This window comes from Myxocyprinus asiaticus, chromosome 36 (genome assembly GCF_019703515.2).
Source record: "Myxocyprinus asiaticus isolate MX2 ecotype Aquarium Trade chromosome 36, UBuf_Myxa_2, whole genome shotgun sequence".
Taxonomy (NCBI): domain Eukaryota; kingdom Metazoa; phylum Chordata; class Actinopteri; order Cypriniformes; family Catostomidae; genus Myxocyprinus; species Myxocyprinus asiaticus.
Genome location: NC_059379.1, coordinates 345,072 through 365,000, shown reverse-complemented (window position 1 = coordinate 365,000; position 19,929 = coordinate 345,072). Strand labels below are relative to the sequence as shown.

General features: G+C 39.1%; 1 protein-coding gene across 4 annotated transcripts in view; it reads left to right on the top strand.

Annotated features, from left to right (window-relative positions):
- Positions 1-19,929, top strand: part of LOC127426661 (ornithine aminotransferase, mitochondrial-like) — a 34,000-nt gene that overhangs the window by 8,603 nt on the left and 5,468 nt on the right. For 2 of the 4 annotated variants that reach the window (XM_051673613.1, XM_051673612.1), the window contains exons 2-8: positions 14,161-14,394; positions 14,769-14,993; positions 15,092-15,187; positions 15,748-15,875; positions 16,015-16,137; positions 18,278-18,406; positions 18,825-18,938. In XM_051673613.1, coding sequence (XP_051529573.1) covers positions 14,161-14,394; positions 14,769-14,993; positions 15,092-15,187; positions 15,748-15,875; positions 16,015-16,137; positions 18,278-18,406; positions 18,825-18,938 — 1,049 coding nt within the window. Of the gene's footprint in view, positions 1-5,903; positions 6,060-13,433; positions 13,830-14,160; positions 14,395-14,768; positions 14,994-15,091; positions 15,188-15,747; positions 15,876-16,014; positions 16,138-18,277; positions 18,407-18,824; positions 18,939-19,929 lie in introns of those variants that run through there. The other 2 variants (XM_051673614.1, XM_051673615.1) reach the window with 2 other exon arrangements.

Here is a 19,929-nt window from a genome sequence, read left to right as displayed (position 1 = left end):
CAAAACTGTTTCTTTAGAACACGAGTGTGTGTTGTGAAATAAGTGTTAAAAGCAGCACAGCAGACGCTTTCCTTCCTGAACACACACGGATCCCATCTGAACACGCTGCTGTGTGAAAAACAAAAGGCCGTTTGTGTTTGACTTCTGCTCCAGTTTGACAAAAGATCTTCATGATGTTTGTTCTGCAGTGTTTCATGTCTGACAGCAAATATCAACCTCATACGGCCGTTTATAAAGAATTCCTGCACGCTGAGATCTTCTCAAGGATATGAGAGATTTCCAGCTATTGTCCTGAATGAAGATCAGTTTAACTAAAACAATCTGAATCAACAACACCTTCAAATCAGACTTCATGATATCAAAGGAAATAAATTATATTTTGTATACAAGATACAAGGACCATTAAGATTTTTTGCACTGTAATATTAATTTTATTGTAAACTATTTAAATAGTATTATTTGTTGTATTAAATTTATTTATGCTCTTTTTTTTCTTCTTTAAGAGCATTAACTGTTGTGACATTATGCAAAAAAAGCTAAATATCATAATAATAAAAAATGTTCTTTCAATTAAAGAGACAGTTCACCCAAAAATGAAAGTTCTCTCATCATTTACTCACCCTCATATCATCCCAGATGTGATTGACTTTCTTTCTTCTGCTGAACACAAATGAAGATTTTTAGAAGAATATCTCAGCTCTGTAGATCCATACAATACAAGTGAATGATGACCAGGACTTTGAAGCTCCAAAAAGCACATAAAAGCAGCATAAAATTAATCCATAAAACTCCAGTGGTTTAATCCATGTCTTCAGAAGTGATATGATAGGTGTGGGCGAGGAACAAATCAATATTTAAGTCATTTTTTGCTTGAAATTCTCCTCCCTGCCCTGTAGGGGGCGATATGCATGAAGAATGTAAAAGTGAAAGTGGAGATTTACAGTAAAAAAAGGACTTAAATATTGATCTGTTTCTCACCCACACCTATCATATCACTTCTGAAGACATGGATTAAACCACTGGAGTTGTACTCAGATCAGTTATTGATCAGTGCATTTAGTGTCTAGGTGTGTCAGTATTGCGTCCACAGCGGCAGTGAGGTCATCTGCGTATGCGTCTGCTCTCACACTCAGGTGATTCTCATTGCTTGGCCTGCAGGAATGAAACACCATCGTCAGAGACTCGCTGACTAATGATGCAGAAACTTATGCTGTTCTGAAGCAATGACCAATCACAAACTGATAGATTTACAAGTTAGTGGCATCAAATCTTCGAAAGATAGTAACCAGATATAGCTGCAAATCACCCAATCAGGATGTTCACAAGCCTTGTTCCATCCAATCAGATCACAAGATCCCCCCCCCCCACACACACAGTCGGTCCACCTTTATTAGGTGTGTGTCAAAGTCACTTTTCTTCTGATGTTGAATTATAGAGTAACCAAGTCAATGTGACCATGCAAAATTCAGCACAATGCATCTACTGTTACACTGCAGCCGTGTGTATGTGTGTGTGTGTGTGTGTGTGTTTACATTGAGTGTGTGTTATCATGACGGGGAGGAACACAACAGGAAATTCTGCCTCATTTGTGGCGGTGCGATTAAACAGTGAGTTGTGAGTCATAAACTGATGATCCACAATTCTGTCATCATTTACTCACCCTGATGTGGTTCTAAACCTGTATGCCTTTGGCCTCAGTCACCATTCACTTCCACTGGATGTACTGTAATGAGACCGACATTCTCCTTTTGTGTGAGTCAAAGATGACAGGATGAACTATTCCTGTAAATCACTCAGTGTGTGTGTGTGTGATCACAGAGATCTCGTGTGTGTCTTTCTGTTGTGGTCATGGGAGTTTTTCATAGCGACACCCATCATTACCTTCAGCCAATCAGAGCAGAGCGCCGGCGGTTTAGAGAAGCTAATGGTGCGAAACACTTCCTGCAGTCACATCACTGTTCTCAGATCAGTGCAAGATATGGCAAGCTGAACTGTCTTTTAATAATCCGCAGGACATTAATTGTTGATATCAGCATTTAAATGTTCACTAGTTAAAATCCTATTTGTTCATATCAGGAATGGAGCTACTACTAGTGCAAGTGCTCATTTTTTATTTGTGTGATTACATTTGCACTGAATTACATTCCTGATATCAAGAATTCTGATAAATCATGACATCTGATATAAGGTCAGAAGAAGGGGCGGGGCTTAGAGAGGTTAAGAAGATCTGATGTTCATTTCCTGCTGGCCACAAAAAAAACAAAAACAAACACACACTTTAGTTGTAGAAGAACAAACACAAACCTGCAGCGCCATCTGCTGCTCACACAGAGCACTGACTCACTCAAACTCATTTCATTCTATTTCATTTCTGTTGTGCTTCTTAAAATACAGTTTGATCCGTCACATTCAGAGAGTTCTCAGAGGTCAAGGGTCAGCTCGACTCATGATGGTGGTGTATAGTTCACACAAACACACTGACCTGAATTTACCAGTTCTGACTTGCAATCCCACAAAACTGAGCACCACCGACATCACGACCTGACACACACACACACACAGACGTGACCGTACAATAATAATGTTCATTATTTGCTTTGATTTTATAATAATGTCCATTTTATCATTTATTACTCTGTATATTTGATCGTTTTTCATTTGCAATATTTTCATTGTACAAGGCTAAACAACAAATGCACTGGCAATATAAACGCACAATTATTTGTTGTGCAAATAAACCTCATTCAATTGTGTGTGTGAGAGTGTATGAGAGTGCGTGAGTGAGTGAGTGTGTGTGTGTGTGTGTGTGTGTGTGTGTGTGAGTGTGAGAGAGTGTGTGAGTGTGTGTATGTGTGTGTGAGAGAGAGTGTGAGAGTGTGTGTGTGAGTGTGTGTCTGTCTGAGTGTGAGAGAGTGTGTGAGTGTGTGTATGTGTGTGTGAGAGAGAGTGTGAGAGTGTGTGTGTGTGTCTGTCTGAGTGTGAGAGTGTGTGTGAGAGAGTGTGTGAGAGTGTGTGTGTGTGTGTGTGTGAGTGTGTGTGTCTGTCTGAGTGTGTGTGTGTGTGTGTGTGTGTGTGTGTGTGTGAGAGTGTGTGTGTGTGTGTGTGAGATTGTGTATGAGTGAGTGTGTGTGTGTGTGTGTGAGAGTGTGTGTGTGTGTGTGTGTGTGAGAGAGTGTGAGAGTGAGTGAGTGTGTGAGTGAGTGAGTGTGTGAGTGTGTGTGAGAGTGTGAGAGTGAGTGAGTGTGTGTGTGTTTGTGTGAGAGTGTGTGTGTGAGAGTGTGTGTGTGAGAGAGAGAGTGTGAGAGTGAGTGAGTGTGTGTGTGTGAGTGTGAGAGTGTGTGTATGTGTGTGTGTGTGTGTGTGTGTGTGTGTGTGTGTGTGTCACCTGCGGTTGGAGGTTGATGTTGTTCGACACACTGTGGAAGAACCCAAGTGCTGGTTTTCCCGACAACCTCAGCTTCAATATCACACATGTACTGAACACTCACACACACACACACACACACACACACACACACACACACACTTATGAGATGCATCTGATTCTTTAATCATCTCAAAATCGGTAATTCTGTGATAGTTTTGATAATGATAGATGATAAACCTGTCATGTGTTCACATATTGCTCCACTGCACTTCATTCACACTCTCTTTACATGTAACAAAGTGATTCAAACCACATTCTCTAAGACTAAATCTGGCACGCATGACCTTTGACCTGCTGTATTCACCTCCAGAGCTTTCATAAACACTCCCACGTCCAGTTCAGTCTGTCCAGTTCAGTTTAATATTTAATATTTCAGTTTAATATTTAAGAGAGGAGAGATACCCAGAGGAACGACGCTGAGCCTTATATAGAAGAAGCTGTCTGTCACGTTATTAAACCAATCAGATCAGAGTAAACTGCTCAAGGAAAACCTCATTTGATTGGTTACTAGAAGCAGGTACACCCGCCTTTCCTCTCGTGCTTGCAAAACTCTTTTCAGTGAGAAATTTGTGGCAAAAGTGTGAGCGCAACAAAGGGAAGACGGAACAGTGTATATCGGATTATTTCTGGAAAATATTTATGCCACAAACACAAATCATTTCCACGTTTGCAGTTTATTTTACACATACAGCCTGATTCTACACGTCAACCTGTTTTACAGTTCTTTAAACACTTTCTGTGCTTACATATCGCTGATTACAGGTTTGCAATGTTTTTAGCGTGTTTAGGTGCATAAACACTGACAAAAGTGTAAGCACGAAGAAAAGGAAATCAGAAGAATACAACACAAATTTACTTTGTGTTAATACACAATTACAGATTCACAACACGTGAATTACACTTATGCAAAGCATTACATTATTGCTAATATGTGTTTCTTACGCATGCAACTTGATTTACACCTTTACAAAACCTTCTGTGTGCATGCAAATCATTCTGGCACTATCTCCTCAGTGCAGAGACCTGAATTCATCAACCTGATAAACAAGAAAACACACACATTCATATACCTGAGATCTGCATACTGCATCAGTTCAAACAGTAGTATGCTACACAGTATAGATACTGCATTCAGCAGAAAAAGTACGAGAAGTATGCTGTTCCAAACATAGGCTGAGTTCAAATTGGCATACTACAATACTACTTTTATATCTATATAGTGCAGATAAGAGTAGTATGGCATTCCACTCCAAACTCAGTCATCCCCATTATATTCTACACAGTGTGCTCAGTGTGTACTGCATATGTAGTAGCTCATCCAGGTATTCCATGCATACTGAAAATGTGCATTGCACACAGTATGAAACACAAGACTACAAGTAGTTTGGTAGTATGCTATTCTTCTGAACATAGCCACTGTCTGTTATGCAGAACTTTAATCAGTGCATGATTAAATTAAATCCAAAGTCATATATTAATAAAAGTGTTTATGAAATCAAACTAATGTTCAACTTACAGTAAGTGGCCTGCAGTAATTGTGTTTTAATTGAAACTAAAGAGATCTTTCACTTCACCTATACTTTGCTTGCACAGATCCGTGTATTGATTGTCCTCCATCCTCTCCGCTGTCATACAGAACCCCACACATGTCTAAAATCACTCCTAGAACACTCTTCACACACTCCATTCTACTGACAGCAGGCATTCTGCGCATGCGCACCGGCAGGGGCTTCTGGGAGATGAAGTTCTGTCGCTTCAAACAGGACGTGCACGATTTTTCCATTTAAAGGTGCTTTCAGATTTATTTATAAATCATGGAAAATGTCCCCTTTACCTGAAAAATATCAGTGAAATATCTTACACATAACTAGACTATTTAAAAAAAAATAAAAAAGAGGTCATATTGCCTATATACTGTTAATATGAAATATTTTTTGACTCTATTAAGTATGTTGTAAATATATGATATAGCTTGGTCGAATTAAATATGTTCTTAACATTTTAAATATATGTAGTTTAAACCAGATATGTAAAAAATATTTTATTATTATTATTATTATTATTATTATTATTAAAAAAATCGTTAAAAAAAAACAGTATAAGAAATGCAATCGCAATATAGTTTCCTGATATATTTCTGGCCATTTTAAATTTTAAATGATATTTTTTTATTATTTTAATTTTGTTAAATGGAAGGAGAAGAGCAGCCCACCCTATTTCAGTCAATCAGACAAGCGTTCAGTTATCAGTTGATATGTATCTGATTGATTACCATATTCATGTAATATTTGTGCGTGCGCATGACGTGACGTGCTGCTTGCGGCAATATTGCGTGAGTGTTGCATCACACTGACAGTGAAACATGAATCTGTTCAGTTTTATAATCACACACAGACTGACTTGATTTATATCATTGTACACGACCAATAAACGATTCAGCGCTGTTAAACTGTTTTTAAATATGAAGCATTTCTACAGAAATTGATTAAAGATTGAGTAGCGCTGCCGATAGTGACGTCATGACGTGCAGTAACGCAGTTTACGTCGATTTGAATAATCCGGGTACAGGCAGCGTGAGTTGAGGCTGGAGGAACAGAATCGACCCGCACGAGCCCGTAGAGACCTTCAGCAGGTAAAAACCCGCATTAACATTCATAGAAACACACATTACTGCAGGTTAAACGCGTTACGATGCGTGTATGTGTTAAATAGGGGCAGATGTGATACGATTAAACTCTGGTTTCTGTATAAATCATACAATAAAGAAGTCATGAATATTAAATAACATAAAGACAAATTAATATGTTAATGAGCTCATGTGTGCTTCAGTAGAGCTGCTGACAGCAGTACGATTGAGGATGATGATGATGATGATGATGATGATGATGAAGAGGCTCTCTCTGTCTCTGTGTGTGTGTGTGTGTGTGTGTGTGTGTGTGTGTGTGTGTGTGTGTGTGTGTGTGTGTGTGTGTGAGTGTGTGTGTGTGTGTGTGTGTGAGTGAGTGTGTGTCTGTGTGTGTGTGTGAGTCGGTGTGTCTGTTTGTGTGTGTGAGTGAGTGTGTGTGAGAGAGTGTGTGTTTGTGTGTGAGTTTGTCTCTGAGTGAGTTTGTGTCTCTGTGTGTCTGTTTGTCTGTCTGTTTGTTTGTGTGTGTGTGTGTGTGTGTGTGAGTGAGTGAGAGTGTGTGTGTGTGTGTGTGTGTGTGTGTGTGTGTGTGAGTGAGTGTGTGTGAGAGAGTGTGTGTTTGTGTGTGAGTTTATGTCTCTGTCTGTCTGTTTGTGTGTGTGTGTGAGTGAGTTTGTGTGTGTGTGTGTGTGTGTCCAGAAAATAATTTAATCTGACAATTGTCAAAAAACTATTCATGCATTAAGTAAATAATGTTTATTATTATTATTATTCTACACATTCAAACAAGTTTTATGGTTTGGATTTTTTAGTAGTCATCATAATTTTATTTAAATTCTTTTTTAGTTTTTATATAAAGATAATGTAAATCAGTGGTGTGTCGCCATTTATATAGTTAAGTAAACGTGCTGTATTTAACCTGTGGCAGGACAGATGGTGGGTGTATTTGGGGGCAGTTACTGTACAGCCAATCATATCTCATATACAGCTGAAGAACTCATGGAGTGTGTGTGTGTGTGTGTGTGTGTAATACATAACATTGTTAGTGGAAAGTTTCCTGTTACTTCAGCAGTCAGAGTAATAATAAATGAAGATCTCAGTTCAGACAGGAAACACATGGTCATTCAGCACAGTTAACTGCTGTGATGTATTTAATGAGATAAACGTGTAGGGCAGGTCTTCATTTGATGATGTAAAGTGTTTTCTATTTGACAAATGGTTGAAAAATAAGAGGGATTGATGATGTCAGACGAAAAGGAAAATTGTTTCAGAGGCGGAGCATGTTGGTACATTTTCATGAAAGATCAATTCAAACTTTTTTTATTTATAATAATGTGCACAAATGAAAAATTGAAATGCATTAAGAAGAGTCTCTTGATTGCATGTTGAGTTTAACTGAGTGTTGTGCTACAGATCTGTTGTTGTTGTTGTTGTTGTTTTTATAATTATGAGGTTGAGTTTGTTTTCCTGCTGTTTCAGCGTTTTATAAATCCGTGTTGATCTGTGACTTATTGTGACTGATTGAATATCACCTGCTGGTTTGTTGGTTTCTCTTCAGTCAGCAGATCTTTTCAAACACAACCTTGATGACCCGGAGGTCACATGATCTGACACGATGAGGTTTCTCCTGAAATAAAGTGTTCATGCATAGTCAAATACTTTTCCAGTTTAAAAAAAAACGTTTGATAACTATTTTAAAAATGAGTTTTGAATTAGTTCATTCAAAATGATTCATTATTGTGTGATGTCAGTGGTGTTATGGCAACATAAACACACCTACACTGCTCATTAAAGGAATATTCCGGTTCAATACAAATTAATCTCAATCGACAGCGTTTGTGTCATAATGTTGATTACCACAATAATTAATTTCGACTCGTTCCTCCTTTTCTTTATAAAAGCACAAATGTGTGTTCCAGTGAGACACTTGTCAAAACACTTGTGAATTCAACAATAGTTTTGAAATATATGTATAAAATCGATCACTCATATGAGATGAAGACTCCATTTTAGTAACCTTATAAAAGTTGTTTTATTCTGTATGGACGGGGTCTGTCTGTCTGTCTCCCTGTCTGTCTGTTTGTCTGTCTGTCTGTTTGTCTGTCTCTCTGTTTGTCTGTCTCTCTGTCTGTCTTTGTTTTTGGAGGTTTGGCACAGGGATTAACAGCAGAAATTAAAAATGTCACTTCATGTCAAAAATGTTGCTGTACATCCCTGCTGAAAAGACCAGCTAAAACCAGCCTAAGCTGGTCAGTTAGCTGGTTTCAGTGGGGGTTTTAACACTTTTTAGCTCGTCAGGCTGGGAGACCAGCTAAGACCACAATGATCAGCTAAGATCAGCAAAGACCACGCTGATCAGCTAAGATCAGCCTGACCAGCTAAGACCAGCCAAGAACACAATGATCAGCTAAGACCAGCCAAGACCATGCTGATCAGCTAAGATCAGCCTGAGAAGCTAAGACCAGCCAAGAACACAATGATCAGCTAAGACCATGCTGATCAGCTAAGATCAGCCTGAGAAGCTAAGACCAGCCAAGAACACACTGATCAGCTAAGACCAGCTAAGACCATGCTGATCAGCTAAGATCAGCCTGACCAGCTAAGACCAGCCAAGAACACAATGATCAGCTAAGACCAGCTAAGACCATGCTGATCAGCTAAGATCAGCCTGACCAGCTAAGACCATCCAAGAAAACACTGATCAGCTAAGACCAGCCAAGACCATGCTGATCAGCTAAGATCAGCCTGACCAGCTAAGACCAGCCAAGACCACGCTGATCAGCTAAGATCAGCCTGACCAGCTAAGACCAGCCAAGAACACACTGATCAGATAAGAGCAGCCTGACCAGCCAAGACCATGCTGATCAGCTAAGACCAGCCAAGAACACACTGATCAGCTAAGACCAGCCAAGACCACGCTGATCAGCTAAGATCAGCCTGACCAGCTAAGACCAGCCAAGAACACACTGATCTGCTAAGACCATCCAAGACCATGCTGATCAGCTAAGATCAGCCTGACCAGCTAAAACCAGCCAAGAACACACTGATCAGCTAAGACCAGCCAAGACCAAACTGATCAGCCAAGACCAGCCTGACCAGCTAAGACCAGCCAAGACCATGCTGATCAGCTAAGACCAGCCAAGACCAAACTGATCAGCCAAGACCAGCCTGACCAGCTAAGACCAGCCAAGACCACGCTGACCAGCTAAAAAAGTGTTTTGCAAAACCCCTTTAAAACCAGCCTGACCAGCTACTGTATGACCAGGCTGGGCGACCAGCTAAAACCAGCCAATCAGCTTATGCTGGTTTTAGCTGATCTTTTTAGCATGGCAGCATTCAGTGATTATTTCAATGGCTTTGCAATGTAAATATCATGAAGTATGTACATACAATAATATGGTAGCTTACCATACACGTTTTTATAGGCATAAAACGCAACACTCAATTTATACAATATGTAATGGGGGTCCCGGCTCCGTCTCTCTGCTCACCAAGGGGTCCTTGGCCTGAAAATGCTCAAAGACCCTTGACATAAACCATACAGCACTGTGCAAAAAAAATAAAAATATTACTGTCTGTTAAAAAAGAGCATTCCATTTTCAACTAATGTGCATAAAATAAATAAATGAAAAGTTTTGGCCCATATTCTCAATGTTAAATTAAAAGTTAAATTAGGGGGAAAACGCTTCAATAGACAGTTCATATAATGTTACACTTGCACTATATTAGCAATATTCCCACATAGCAGTTAGGGATGCACGATATATCGGCGGCTGATATATATTGGCAGCTCTGCAGCTTAAGTTGTTTTGGGGCTGGTTTTAGTCATCTGCTTTACGTAACAATGGCATTTCCCATATTCTGTTTGTTTCATGAGGCAGTAAACCAAACAAGACGAAAACATGTATGTATGTTACTTTGGGACTATCGTTTTCACTTATTACTTCATGAAACATAAACCGAATGTGGGAAAGAGCACATCGTTACTTACATTACAGAACTGTGATTAAAACAAGTCCAAACACAACCTAAAACGGCACATTTAATAAGTTATACAGTGGAACTGTCACAGATGAGCGTCTGTACACAAGCACATTCATAACACACGCAAACCACCGCTGCACTCGCAGTCCAGCTGCCGGCACTATTAATACAGAATGTGTACAGAGATCAGGGTTTGTTTTGTGTGTTCTGTTGTTAAATATTCATTACATGCAGTTTATCACCTCATTTTGGTTAAATGCATTATTACAGCTGTTAGAAGTTGATGATTCTCTCTCTGTGTCTAATTAAAAGCATATTGAGACGTCTGCTTTCTGACTGTATTTGTTGTGCTGTGTCTTTTTAACACACAGTGAAAGGATCTCACAGCTGAACTTCTTCACCACTAAACTACTCAATCACTGCTGAGAGAAATCTACAGCTGCATCTCAATAAATTAGAATGTCGTGGAAAAGTTCATTTATTTCAGTAATTCAACTCAAATTGTGAAACTCGTGTATTAAATAAATTCAATGCACACAGACTGAAGTAGTTTAAGTCTTTGGTTCTTTTAATTGTGATGATTTTGGTTCACATTTAACAAAAACCCACCAATTCACTATCTCAAAGAATTAGAATATGGTGACATGCCAATCAGCTAATCAACTCAAAACACCTGCAAAGGTTTCCTGAGCCTTCAAAATGGTCTCTCAGTTTGGTTCACTAGGCTACACAATCATGGGGAAGACTGCTGATCTGACAGTTGTCCAGAAGACAATCATTGACACCCTTCACAAGGAGGGTAAGCCACAAACATTCATTGCCAAAGAAGCTGGCTGTTCACAGAGTGCTGTATCCAAGCATGTTAACAGAAAGTTGAGTGGAAGGAAAAAGTGTGGAAGAAAAAGATGCACAACCAACCGAGAGAACCGCAGCCTTATGAGGATTGTCAAGCAAAATCGATTCAAGAATTTGGGTGAACTTCACAAGGAATGGACTGAGGCTGGGGTCAAGGCATCAAGAGCCACCACACACAGACATGTCAAGGAATTTGGCTACAGTTGCCGTATTCCTCTTGTTAAGCCACTCCTGAACCACAGACAACGTCAGAGGCGTCTTACCTGGGCTAAGGAGAAGAAGAACTGGACTGTTGCCCAGTGTTCCAAAGTCCTCTTTTCAGATGAGAGCAAGTTTTGTATTTCATTTGGAAACCAAGGTCCTAGAGTCTGGAGGAAGGGTGGAGAAGCTCATAGCCCAAGTTGCTTGAAGTCCAGTGTTGTTTCCACAGTCTGTGATGATTTGGGGTGCAATGTCATCTGCTGGTGTTGGTCCATTGTGTTTTTTGAAAACCAAAGTCACTGCACCCGTTTACCAAGAAATTTTGGAGCACTTCAGGCTTCCTTCTGCTGACCAGCTTTTTAAAGATGCTGATTTCATTTTCCAGCAGGATTTGGCACCTGCCCACACTGCCAAAAGCACCAAAAGTTGGTTAAATGACCATGGTGTTGGTGTGCTTGACTGGCCAGCAAACTCACCAGACCTGAACCCCATAGAGAATCTATGGGGTATTGTCAAGAGGAAAATGAGAAACAAGAGACCAAAAAATGCAGATGAGCTGAAGGCCACTGTCAAAGAAACCTGGGCTTCCATACCACCTCAGCAGTGCCACAAACTGATCACCTCCATGCCACGCCGAATTGAGGCAGTAATTAAAGCAAAAGGAGCCCCTACCAAGTATTGAGTACATATACAGTAAATGAACATACTTTCCAGAAGGCCAACAATTCACTAAAAATGTTTTTTTTATTGGTCTTATGATGTATTCTAATTTGTTGAGAGAGTGAATTGGTGGGTTTTTGTTAAATGTGAGCCAAAATCATCACAATTAAAAGAACCAAAGACTTAAACTACTTCAGTCTGTGTGCATTGAATTTATTTAATACACGAGTTTCACAATTTGAGTTGAATTACTGAAATAAATGAACTTTTCCACGACATTCTAATTTATTGAGATGCACCTGTAAACATTTAACAACCAGTTGCCAAATACTGTATATACATTTTAGTCGCATTGCACGAGATTTGGTAGCAATTGCAAGTGATTTCATCTCATTGTAGTAGAGGGTTGCACATTGAGAAAGAAAATCAATCTTGAGATTTAAGAATCGATATCGAGGTTGTTCAAATGAAGATTGCGATACGTCAGAAAAATCTATATTTTTACCCACCCCTACTGCTTATTACATGGCTACTAACCAAATAAATAAATAAATGGTCATAAAATATTGATTTGTGTTGAAATTATGTAATTATGTGAGAAGAAAGAAATTGGTGGATAGCTGATTTGCGCCGCAGTTCTGTTGGTGTTTATTTTGTTACTAATGAATGTTTGACTGCTCGTTATCCAGCTTATTACAAGACTACTTGACCAATAAATACATTACATATGAGTTGAAATAATTTTATTAATATACTTGTAGAGATCACACAGTGATACCAGAAACAGAAAATATTATTCACAATACTCGGAGGAGCGGTTGTTACTCAGAAATATCTGACCACTAGATGGCGCCATTAACCAATCACAATCCAGTATTTTAGAGATCTGTTTAATAAGTGATTTAATCACAGTAAGATCATGTTAACACGCATATTGTTTACACCTTGTGTCTATACTTTTGACTCTATAGAGTATTTTAATGTTTACGGATTGACCCCATTGACTTCCATTGTTCCAGTGAGACACTTACACAGATTTGTACTTTTTTTTTAAAATAGAGACGAGTGGAATTTTTTTTTTTTTTTTTGTGGTGATCAACATTATGCAACAAATGCTGTTGATTGAGCTCAACTTGTATTGAACCCGGAATATTCCTTCATTTTTGGCACTCCAGACACAAGATGATCTTATTAAAGACTTAGTGAAGTGTTAAAAACATGCAAGCATCATGCTAACACATGCTAGCAACACCTACTAAAGTGCTAAAACATACTAGCATCATACTAACACATGCTAGCAACACATAGCAAAGTGTTAAAACATGCTAAAAACATGTTAGCATCATGCTAACACATGCTAGCAACACCTACTGACGTGCTAAAACATACTAGCAACATGCTAGCATCATACTAACACGTTAGCAACACCTACTGAAGTGCTAAAACATGATAGCGACATGCTAGCATCATGTTAACTAATGCTAACAAGACCTAGCAAAGTGTTAAAACATGCTATTAACATGCTAGCATCATGCTATCACATGCTAGCAATGTCTAGCAAAGTGTTAAAACATGCTAAAAACATGCTAGCATCATGCTAACACATGCTAGCAACACCTACTGACGTGCTAAAACATACTAGCAACATGCTAACATCATACTAACACATGTTAGCAGCACCTACTGAAGTGCTAAAACATGTTAGCGACATGCTAGCATCATGTTAACTAATGTTAACAAGACCTAGCAAAGTGTTAAAACATGCTATTAACATGCTAGCATCATGCTATCACATGCTAGCAATGTCTAGCAAAGTGCTAAAAACATGCTAGCATCATGCGAACACATGCTAGCAACATCTAGTGAAGTGTTAAAATATGATAGCAATGCCTAGCAACATGTTAGTAGCTCATTTGTCTCATGCTGGCAAGGAGCCTATGAGTATCACCCTGGTAACTTCCTAGCAACCAGATGGAACACCCTAGCAACCATGCAACAACACCAATATCTCTGCACCAGAACATCTTACTGTCATTGGTGTAGCCCCTTTCAACTTGGGGCAGTTGGTGAGACATCGTGGTGAGAAATTTTGCCATGGCAAGCACCACTCACGTTTTCTTCAGGAAATGTACCTATCTAGTTAAAGACTTAAAGTCCAGAGTCTAATGAGTATTTTCTGAGAGGAGATAAACACATGAGAGTTCATTAAAAAGCCTCCAAGACTCATTTTAATGCCAGTGATGTAATTTTGAAATATTCTCAAGCTTTTCCATGAAAAATGGTTTTTAGCAGTAAAGGTTTAATGTCTGATTGATCGATGTCATTTGTTAGATATAAATTGTAGCCTGACCAGCATCAGAGGTTTGTGTATATTGTGCTGGTGAAATGTTTCTGTCTCTGTTTGTGTCAGTGAGAACAGAACGAGTCATCATGAACAGCGTGAAGAGTTTGATTCGGGGTGTCAGCAGAGTGACGCCCGCCCTGAGCCGTACAGTGCATTCTGGGACACGTACATCCTCTTCGGTGGCATCCAGAGCGAAACACGAGGAGCGTTTACTGACATCAGAGGAGGTGTACGCCCGTGAGGATCGATACGGCGCTCATAACTATCACCCGCTTCCTGTGGCGCTGGAGAGAGGAGAGGGTGAGCTCGCACTGAATTCTGGGAGAATTATTATGTGATGCTGTTTTTACGGTTGATTTGATTATTTTAAAGTGTCTGATAACCGATATATAGAACCAATTCTTAATTATTGTCTCATTTCTGATTTTTGAGTAATAAGAAATCTTTAGATCACAGCAATAAAATATTATGATTCTTATTATATATGCAAAGCTGTTTTGCATATAAAGTGGCAAAAAAGTTATTTTCATCTATTTTTGGCGAACGTTCAGCTGAAACCACGAGGCATTTCTCACTTGAGAGCGAACGGCTGTTACGTGAGAACACTTGACTAACAAATGTGACGTTTGAACACTGTTATTGTTTTATTTAAGGTGATTTTGATTGTGTTTTAGGGGTTCACGTGTGGGATGTGGAGGGTCGCAGGTATTTTGATTTTCTCAGTGCATACAGCGCTGTCAATCAGGGTCACTGTCACCCGAAAATCATCGCCGCCCTGACGGCTCAAGCGTCCAGACTCACGCTCACCTCCAGAGCGTTTTATAACGACATCCTGGGCGCTTACGAACAGTTCATCAGCACTCTGTTCGGATATGATAAAGTCCTGCCCATGAACACAGGTGCAGCATTCATTCAGCAATGTTTCCTCTCATAACAATATACGAGGTGTGTTTTGTTGTGACACAATGAGATGATGTTGTATAATCGTGTGTTTAAGGTGTGGAGGGCGGAGAAACGGCCTGTAAACTGGCCCGTAAGTGGGCGTACACTGTAAAGGGCGTTCCCAAATATGAAGCCAAAATCATTTTTGCAAGTAAGTGAGCTGATACTATGAGCAAAGTTAATTTCCTTTTATTCAGTGTTATTTCTCAGATATTTTAACATCTAAAGAGTGTGTGTGAGTGGGACGAGCAGGTTATGATGATGATGAAACATCAATAAATCCGATGCATGAGATATTGTGTGTGTAGATAATTCACTAGATAATTCACTAGATATTGTCTCTTTTATGCTCCACTATGAGTTTAATGACTGTATTTCAGTTGATCTGTGAATATTGACATGTGTCAGGAACATTGATGTTTATTCACCAGTTGAAATTAGACCGGCTCCAAGCATCCATATTTGTAAAGGCATTTAAAGACACATTTTTTCAATTAGCGTTGTATGAATATTTACTTTTGATTTTGATTTTTTTATTGACTTTTGTGTAATATCCTTTTCATTTAATATATGTATATATATATATATATATATATATATATATATATATATTCATTTTATTTCTTATTTTTAAATACTTGATACGTTAATCCATTCACTTTCTTTGACTTTGACTGATTTTATTATTATTATGTGTTCTCACTCCTGCAGCTGGGAACTTCTGGGGTCGTACGATGGCAGCGATCTCCAGCTCGACGGACCCCAGCAGTTACGACGGGTTCGGCCCGTTCATGCCCGGATTTGAGCTCATCCCGTATAACAACATACCTGCACTGGAGGTACACAAATCACACATTCATCAACACACACACTGTTCACGGCTGAACCTGCAGAGTCACTCATTTAAGCAGCTGAACTGGTTTAACACTCATCATGTAATACTGTGAACTCACTGATCTGTGAAATGTGTGTGTGCAGAAAGCGTTGCAGGATCCGAATGTGGCAGCGTTCATGGTGGAGCCCATTCAGGGTGAGGCGGGTGTCATGGTTCCTGATGCGGGTTACCTCACCAAAGTCAGAGAACTCTGTACTAAACACAATGCAAGTACCACACACAGGCATCACACACACACACAGACACACACAGATATCACACACACACACACTCTCACACACATACGCACACACAGAGACATCACATAGACACAGACATCACACGCACAGACTCACACACAAACTCACACGCACACACAGAGACATCACACACACAAACACACACAGACTCACACACAGACACACAAACTCAGACACTCACACACAAACTCACACAGACACACACAGATATCACACACACACACAAACAAATACACAGACATCAAACACACACACACACACACACACACACACACAGACAGACATCATACACACGCACACACACACACACACACACACAGACATCACACACACACTCTCACACACATACGCAAACACAGACACACAAACTCACACACACAGATACACAAACAAACTCACACACAGACACTTACACACACTCACAGACAGATACACGCAAACTCACACAGACACACACACTCACACACACAGATACACACACAAACTCACTCTCACACACACACACACACACACACACGGACACAGAGAAACACACACACAGACAGATACACACACATGCACACACACACACACACAAACTCACACAGACACACTTATACAGACACACACACTCACCCACACAGATACACATACAAACTCACACACACACAGACAGATACGCACACACACTCACACACAAACACACACACACGCAAACAGACACACAGATACACACACAAACTCACTCTCACAAACTCACTCTCACACACACACACACACAGACACTCACACAGAGACACACACGGACGCAGAGAAACACATGCACACACACACAAACTCACACAGACACACTTTCACAGACACACACACACACCCACACAGAAACACATACAAACTCACACACACACACCCACACAGAAACACATACAAACTCACACAGATGCAGACACACACACACAGAGACAGATACGCACTCACACATGCAAACAAACACACAGATACACAAACAAACACACACTCACAGACACACACAAAAAAAAACAAATGAAGAGAATTAATCATGTACCGTAACTCATAGCCTGCGTAAATTCTGCGCATGTATACCGTTTAAATAGCGCAGACGGAACGCGTCCAAACGCATTCAATGATCAAAAATAAAATAAACTTCTCAAACCTTTTTTATATTATCTAATCAATGCTCTGTGCCACAATAATGTAATGTACTTTAAAATGTGAATATTTATGATATATTTATCATTATTTAAATTAATATATATTCAATGATCTTTATTTGTGGGCCTTAGTAAAAATATTGATTATATGTGATTAATTAATTGTCATATCACATAATTTGATTAAAAATTGTAATCGATTGACAGTCGTTGTTGAATTTATGGCTGGGCGATATGGCAACAAAAATGTATAAATGTCGATAGTTTTTAAGTCTATTGATGAAATATGTATCGCAATGATTATGTATTTGCTCTGAAATTGATTAAAAGTGTTTTTTTAGAGGAACTATCATTTCATCCAAACAGTCATTGTAACCAAATAGAGTCCAAATGTTTGATGCATAAAGTAAAAGTTGAGTTGAAAATAATGAAGGCATGTTTTTCACTAAATGAACACAAGAAAGATTTATATTTAATCATTTGTATTTATATGCACCAATGCAACAATACAGTAATAAATAGCAATATTTACATGAATAATACTTTTTTATGAATAAACAGTGCTAACACTAAGCACTTTGCTTTCTCAATGCACGTGAACTTCTATGAGCGCAGAAAACAGCATGTGATCATGAAAACAGCGTGCCACCTGTTCACTCTGAAGCACACAAACACACACACCATGTATTCATTTCATTCATTCACAACCTTTTGTGGTTTAAGGATCACATTTGACAGTACACATTTTTGATGTTGTTTTGATTAATTGTGCAGCGCTGAAGGATCGTTACATCAGTCTAATGACGCGCTCTTTAGGAAACATAGTGGGCATATAAAAAGCGCTGAAAAATCATTGCGATAATGTGGTGAATATACACTATATCACCCAGTCCTTGGGTGCCCTAGCTAAAGGGAACTCTATTTATTGTGTGTGTGTGTGTGTGTGTGTGTTCCAGGTTCTGTTCATTGCTGACGAGGTTCAGACGGGTTTGGCTCGTACAGGTCGTCGTCTGGCTGTCGATCATGAAGCTGTGAGACCAGATATAGTGGTGCTGGGAAAAGCTCTATCAGGAGGAGTGTATCCTGTGAGTACATTCAGTGCCCCTAAATGAATTGTTCTGTTTTTTATTTGTAACATCTGATGTAATTCTTAATATTCTATTATAACCTTGTTATACACATTGTCATAAATATAAGGAGATGTTGATTTAATTCTTTCAATTTTGAGAATTTCTGCTGATGATTTGATGAAATTAGCATATTTGACATACAGTTAATGGATGAGACACAGTTTGTTTTAAATGGTCCCCAAAAAAATGCCCATTATAAAGGTAAAAAAATGCCACAGAAAATCAAATCCAGGGGGCAAATAATGCACGGATAATAAGTTGCTGTTCAACAGGTTTCATTGTGTTAGAGAAAACATTTTATACCTGTGATTGATTCTTTTCCTGATGTGTGTGTGTGTGTGTGTGTGTGTGTGTGTGTGTGTGTGTGTTTCAGGTATCTGCTGTGTTGTGTGATGATGAAGTGATGTTGACCATTAAACCAGGAGAACACGGATCAACATATGGAGGAAACCCTCTTGCCTGCAGAGTCTCTATCGCCGCCCTGGAGGTCAGTGTGTGTGTTTCTTCTGATAATGAGAGCACTAGTGAAGTGTTTCTCAACTGTTGGGTCATGACCCAAAAATGGGTGGCAGGTCTGTTCAGATAGGGTCCCGTAGAGCAATTTTTCCACGGCCTAAGTTATATTTCGGGCCGCCAAGTCAAATTTAATGGTGTTCATCTCATGTCCGGCACTTTATATATGCTAAATATGCTTCTCATCTGAAACCTGATTTTCACGTGAGTGTGACATGAGCCAACACAGAACCACTCACACAAGTGATGTGCACTGCTCTATCCTACTGTATCTCTGGAGCGTGCACGTGCATCAACCACGCTTCCCTTGATATCACAGCGCAGACTACAAAACTGATGCCACCCGTTTAAATTCTGCAGAGATTTGTTTAAGTTTTAAGTTCTTGTTTAAAATGCTAGGGAGGAAGTCAAAACTCTCAAACATTAGACAGCCCCGACAGCACTGTCGATGCACCAAAATAACGGGTTTTTAAATGGCACATCATCATGCTTACTAAAATAGATCATGATTTTACAATAGTAACAGTAACTGTGGTATTTTGACAAAAATGGCATAGATAATAATCTATTAGACATTATTTTAATACAACTGTGGCAGTTGAAGTTAGTTTCTAATTGTGTTTTGCTTACAATTAAACAAAAAAACTATATACTGTATACTACATACAGTTGAAGTCAGAAGTTTACATGCACTTTAGTCAAATACATTTAAACTCAGTTTTTCACAATTCCTGACATTTAATCGTAGAAAACATTCCCTGTCTTAGGTCAGTTAGGATCACTACTTTAAAGAATGTGAAATGTCAGAATAATAGTAGAGAGAATGATTTATTTAGGTCAGAAGTTTACATACACTTTATTAGTATTTGGTAGCATTGCCTTTAAATTGTTTAACTTGGGTCAAATGTTTTGGGTATCCTTCCACAAGCTTCTCACAATAAGTTGCTGGAATTTTGTCCCATTCC